At 46.5% G+C, this 6,083-nt stretch overlaps 1 protein-coding gene across 1 annotated transcript in view; it reads right to left on the bottom strand.

The window, feature by feature from the left end:
• Kdm3b (lysine demethylase 3B) overlaps positions 1–6,083 on the bottom strand; it is a 60,982-nt gene extending 54,899 nt beyond the window's left edge. The window contains exon 1 of the mRNA XM_021150261.1: positions 5,701–6,083. Within this exon, the coding sequence (XP_021005920.1) occupies positions 5,701–5,895 (195 nt within the window). The 5' untranslated portion in view covers positions 5,896–6,083. The remainder of the gene's footprint in view (positions 1–5,700) is intronic.

The raw sequence follows: 6,083 nt of genomic DNA, 5'->3' as shown, positions 1-6,083 counted from the left end.
AAAAAAAAAAAAAAAAACACAAATCTGAAGTTAAGTTGATAGGTGTTTTAAAGGGGATCCAATTAAGCAGTACATGTTCTTACTAAATGAGAAGAACTTCACTGCATTTAAAGCTATACTACAAAATGCTGGGAATTAAAGGCATGCAGCTCCACGCCCAGTTTATCTAAAACTCTATAAACTAGGTGTGGTACCACACCTGAATTCCCAACATTTACAGGGCGGAGAGAGGTGGGTCTCTGAGTTCAAGACCAGCTGATCTACATATCAAGTTCCAGGCCAGGGATCTATAGTGAGACCCTGCATGAAAAAAAGAATTAGGGGGTAGGGAAGATTGATACACTTTATTCCTCATAGAGGACCTCCAGACAGGAATCACACGGAACTAGCCAGGTACTGCAATTATTATATATTCCAAATCACAACAAAGCGATTTTTAGAGCCATTCTGACCCTGAAACAAAAATTAAAGATTAAAAGTTAAGACATTAAGCTGGGCGGTGGTGGCGCACGCCTTTAATCCCAGCACTCGGGAGGCAGAGGCAGGTGGATTTCTGAGTTTGAGGCCAGCCTGGTCTACAAAGTGAGTTCCAAGACAGCCAGGGCTAAAAAAAAAAACCCTTTCAAAAAAAAAAAAAAAAAAAAAAAAGTTAAGACATTAAGGCAGATACACTTTAGTCCTCCCTGAAACTCCTGAAGCTAAAGACAGCTATGACAGCAGAGTCACCCAAATGCCACACGTAAAAGCACCGGTCAGCCCGACTGCAGCACCACAGCAGAGTTTCGTTAGTAACAGTGGGGACGCCATAATCGATTAGTCAGTAGGAAAGAGAAAGGGTAGATCAGAGTGCCTATTTCATATCCAATAAAAAATATCAGGTGAGTGGTAGATCCAATGATCAAAGCCAGCAGGAATAATGGAGAATGCCTTTAATACTAACCAGCACTTAAGTTCACCAACCTGGTCTATGTAATGAGCTCCAAGCACACCAGGGATACATACATAGTGGGATGGTGGGAATGTTTCCAAAAAATGGGGAAAAAGATTAAAATGAAAATATTAAGAATAATTATAAAATCTTAAGTCTTAGAAAGTCCTTTCCAAGCAAGTAAACTTAGAAGCCATTGTGAGATAGAGAAAGAGAGAGAGAGAGACTGGGGAGAGAGAGGAAGGGAAAGAGAGACCCAGACCAACAGACAGGGAGAGACTGACTGACTGGGTGGGTAGGTGGAGGGAGAAAGGGAGAGCGGGGAAGCCAGGTAGTGGTACAAGCCTTTAATCCCAGTGTAAACTAAGGTCTCTGCATTCAAGGCCAGCCTGGTCTACAGATCGAGTTCCAGAGCAACCAGGGCTATCTATGGAGAGAAATGTCTCAAAAACAAAACAAAACAAAAAAACCCGAAACAAAACAAAAACCAAAAACCCAACCTAACCAATATACTAGAAGCGTTAATAGAAATATAAAGAACTCAGAATGGAGAAACCCTGTTCATTTAGCAAGGGAGGGGAAGATGCATAACTAGGAGGAAGCAAGGAGAAGAACTGCACCCATAGAGACAGCAGTCATGAGCACGCTAGACACTACTTCTCACTGCCCGACTGGCAACAGCAAATACTGACAGAGAAGAAGAAGACCAGCCCTCCATCACTGTTGGTGACTGGGAAACACTCATGCATTACTTAATGAAATAAAAGTACACACGTTCAACCTGACAATCTCACTCTTGGATGCCTAAAATCACAAAAGAAACCTGGATCACAAAACCAAAACACAAGAATATACAAAAGGCAGATAAGGATGTTCACTATTCCTCCAGAAAACAAAACAAAAATTCAAATAAAACGCCGGGCGTGGTGGCGCACGCCTTTAATCCCAGCACTCGGGAGGCAGAGGCAGGCGGATTTCTGAGTTCGAGGCCAGCCTGGTCTACAAAGTGAGTGCCAGGACAGCCAGGGCTATACAGAGAAACCCTGTCTCGAAAAACCTAAAAAAAAAAAAAATTCAAATAAAGTGGATTCCACCAAGAGAAATAAAAATAAATTACTAAATGATGGCATACGCATTCCATGAAGTATGAAGTAGTTATAAAAAATGACAACAATTTGGGAGTGTTACTCAGTACTCAGCACAGTACTTGCCTAGCATGTGGAAGTCCCCTGGGAGGGCTGAGGAGAACTGGGACATGTTTATAATATATATATAGCTATTATATATTTGTATATATACATATATATTTATATAGCTATTATATCCATGGTATATATAATGTTCAATTAAGAAAGCAGGGCTGGAGAGATGGCTTAGTGGTTAGGACCAGTGGCTGTTCTTGTAGAGGACCTAGATTTTGTTCCCAGTACCCACATGGTGGCCCACAGCTGTCTGTAATTCCAGGTCCAGAAGATCACACATACTCTTCTGACCTCAGGCATCAGGCAAGCAATGATACACACACACACACACACACACACACACACACACACACACACACACACCTCAGGCATCAGGCAAGCAATGACACACACACACACATATAGGCAAAGATACTCATTCACAGAAAATAAAACAGGCTTCTGTTTGTTTCTAGAGCTGCTGGCAGATACTGTGTAGTCAGCTAGCGTTTGTTTCAATGTATTTGTGGAGAAGAGCTTTGCAGGTGTGCACCCAGCCCAGCACCAGCCTTAAGTCTCTACAGTGTGAACTGACCCTGAGCCTTGTGCATGCTAGACAAACACCTCCGACTGTTCCAACCCTATCTTTGTCCTCATTTTTTTGGTAAGTATAAGTTATTTTTTTATAGGAAAAAAATTCACATTCTTCCTTGGTAAGTTGAAGCTGGCCGGGTCGAAATGCCCTGCTCTCGGGTCTATGACTCTCACATTCTGTAAATAGTTGTACTATTATGCCCAAAAGAACATCCATGGTATTTTTTCTGTGTGTCTACTGCCCCTATATATATAATACTCCCAAAGACTCTGGGAGTTACATGGACTAATAATGACTTACGAACTCAAAGTGTACAACTAGATTAGGAAATAAAATAAATGCAAAAAAATCAACAATCTTGCAACATAATTTTTAAAAAACAGAAAACACATATTTTGAACGACAAAGCCACTATTCCAAGAGAAGGGGGGGGGGGGGAATTGGGTTTGTATCTGGCTAAAATTATCAGCAGTTGCTTGTCAAAGAGAAATTCACTGGTGAAGACACCCACTCTTCAGACCTTCATGGAAATTACCAAGAAATGGAGTATTTTCATTTTTTTTTTCACATCATTTCTTAAGGCAGCATATGACATTAGTAATGAAATAAAAAACAGGTTCATTAAATGTATCACTAGTATGCTCTTAAATATTTCTGGGTCAACAAGTATTTAGAGAGAGGGTATTAATGGGGCCTAAAATTGAGCAATGTGTTTTCAATCAGTTCAGAAACTCATTCATCCAACCCTCAATTACTCATCCTTAACAGGGGGCGCCCTGCTATGCAGTACTCAAAACTAAGCACGCCTGAAAACCTCTTAAACGTAACTGAAAGAAAATCTGCCCAATCACAGGCCAGCAGCTGGCAAACTCCACCCTTGAGTACAGGAAGAACACTTTTGATTGGAAGACAGTTGTGTTTACTACAATGTGTGGTGCAAATTGGAAAGGTCCACATGCCCAGAGTCCAAGGCATTCTCGTCAATGAAAAAGGAAAACGAGCCGGCAGCCTGGGCTCCCTCACTAGACATGGCCATTAGGAGGACCTTAGAACAGTTCTGCAAGACGGCTTTGGGAAACCTTAAAGGCCCAGACTTTCGTTGTGACTTTTCTTATATATGTGACTGGATAAAAGTGTGGCAAACACAAATGTACCCAACCCAAAGTTACCTTTGCTTCTAGATTCACATTGCATCATACAAGACGGCACACAGTTGTAAGAACAACCTGTTTTATTCCAAAAACCACTGCAAGCTTTTCACTGCTTAGGGAAAACCCACTTCCTACTGGCCAAGAGGTAAACACATTGGGAATTTAGCCCTAGTAGGTGTCCAACACTCAGTGAACTTCAAAAACCTCTGCCCTCAGGGAAACCAACACCACCAAAGTGAATGGGTAGCCATTTCAGGTGCACAGCTCATTAGCTCGATTCATCTGATGGCTGAAACAGGGAAACAACTATTCAAAGAATTGGGAAGTAACTTCCAGTCTAGAAGCCTGGAAAGACAACAGCTCAGGTCAGAGTATGCACATAAGGGTGGATCTGAAGAACGATTTACTTCCAAGGGTGAATTTGTGAATCAGAAAGAAACTGCCTGGATCTGAACCCAAGGGCAGAGTAATTTAGTCAAACTCCATCTTACTACATCCTGAACCCCTTATATTTGTGGCATCTTTTTAAAAATTCACTTCACTAAAGCTTCATAAATACCCTTAACAAGCCTTCATTATACATCCCGGAGAAGGATCCAAGCTAGTCAATTCAAACAGGAGAGGAAAACTTGATCCAGGGAACAAGTCACAAAAAAAACCAAACCAAACCAAATCAAATCAAACCAACAACAACAAAACACCCCAAAGATTGCCGATCAGAGAGAAAGGCAGTCCACAGAAACCAGCAGCATTCAACTACATTAATCCTAAGCCTTCCAAAATACGTTTCTAGTTAGGGAATAAAATGTCTATTGAATCAAGTTCATCAAGAATATTCACTTTCTGTTTACTGGTCAGTAGATAATCCAAAAACATCCTTCCCGCCCCATTTTTCTTAGCTTTATTTGACCAGAGAAGCTAGAGCTGCTATCATATCAGAATGAGGAACTTAAGAGGCTTGACAAAACTCATTTTGCCGCCACATTACCAACAACAAGAAGAAGAAAGCTCAGGATCTCGAATGCTAGTTAACTTCTTACCGAACAAATTCACTATAAAATAAATAGACCGAGGCAAGCGGCCAAATCCTCATAACAAAAGTTTCAAAGCAAAACCTCTCAAGGTTAGTCAGGGGAGTAACCCAAGTTCGAAGCCAAAAGCACCATTCAGCAGCCCCATTCGGCTAGCCCAGACCTCAAACTTAGCAAAAAGCTAAAACGGCAGCTCCTATTACCTCGAAGCGCCAAAAGAAAAGGGGCGTTCGAAATCAGACCACAAAACTGGCCTTTCTGGGGACCGTCAGGCCGAGCACTGCTCCAACAAGGAGGAAGTGCCAGATTAAAAAAAGCCCCGAGCAGCTCCGGCTGCAGCCTCTGTGCCTCCCGTAACTGCCCACATTCCGGCCGCACTGATGGCTCCAGAAAGAGGGGAACCCGGAGCGAGTCCGCCGAGGCGACCTGGGGACCGCAGGTCCGTGTCTTCTAGCCGAATTTTGCGGGACCCGGGAACCCAGGGTTCCAGAGCCTGCTCCGAGGGCGTGTAGGGGGGGGTGCGCGGAGCAGGGTCGCCCAGGAGGCGGGGCCTGCCGGCTAGAAGCAGCAGCAGCAGCTCTTCGCACCCCGGCCGCCCCCCAGGAGAAACTGGGGCGCGCACCCCAACGCGGAAGCCACGCCGGCCAGAGCCAGAGTGCCCGGGCGCCGAGGTGCCGGCGGGGGGCGCTCAGGAGAGCCGGGGGCGCGGAACTGGGTCACCCCCGCCTCGCCACCCCCTCACAAAGGCCCCCGGGGAGGCCGCCCACAGGCCCCGCAGCCCCGGCCTCGCGTGCCCGCCTCGGCCGCCACTCACCGCTAGGTCCTGGGGCACCGCCCCGCTCATGGCCCGCACCGTGCCGGCCCTCCAGGCCCGAGTGCGCAGCGCAGGCCCAGGATCTCCGCTCACTACCGCCGCCGCCGTGGGGGCCGAGGCCGAAGCTGAGGCCGTAGGGTCCGCGAACAGAAGCAACAGCCGCTTGCCCACCGGGGAGGCCGCCGCGTCCGCCATCGCCAGGGCCGGACGGACCCGCGCTCCCGCCCGCCGCCTCCCACCACCTCCGCCGCCAAGCGCCCGATCCACCCGCAAGGCCTCCCTCCGCACCACCCGCGGCCGCCGCTCCCCCCCACCCCCCCACCAGCCACCACCAACCACCGGCGCCGCGCAGCGCCCCCCGTGGCCGGGAGCGGAGGCACAAC

The sequence above is a fragment of the Mus caroli genome, chromosome 18, assembly GCF_900094665.2.
Source record: "Mus caroli chromosome 18, CAROLI_EIJ_v1.1, whole genome shotgun sequence".
In the NCBI taxonomy this organism is placed as follows: Eukaryota; Metazoa; Chordata; class Mammalia; order Rodentia; family Muridae; genus Mus; species Mus caroli.
Note: the sequence above shows the minus strand (reverse complement) of the source record. Positions and strands in the feature narration are given on the sequence as shown.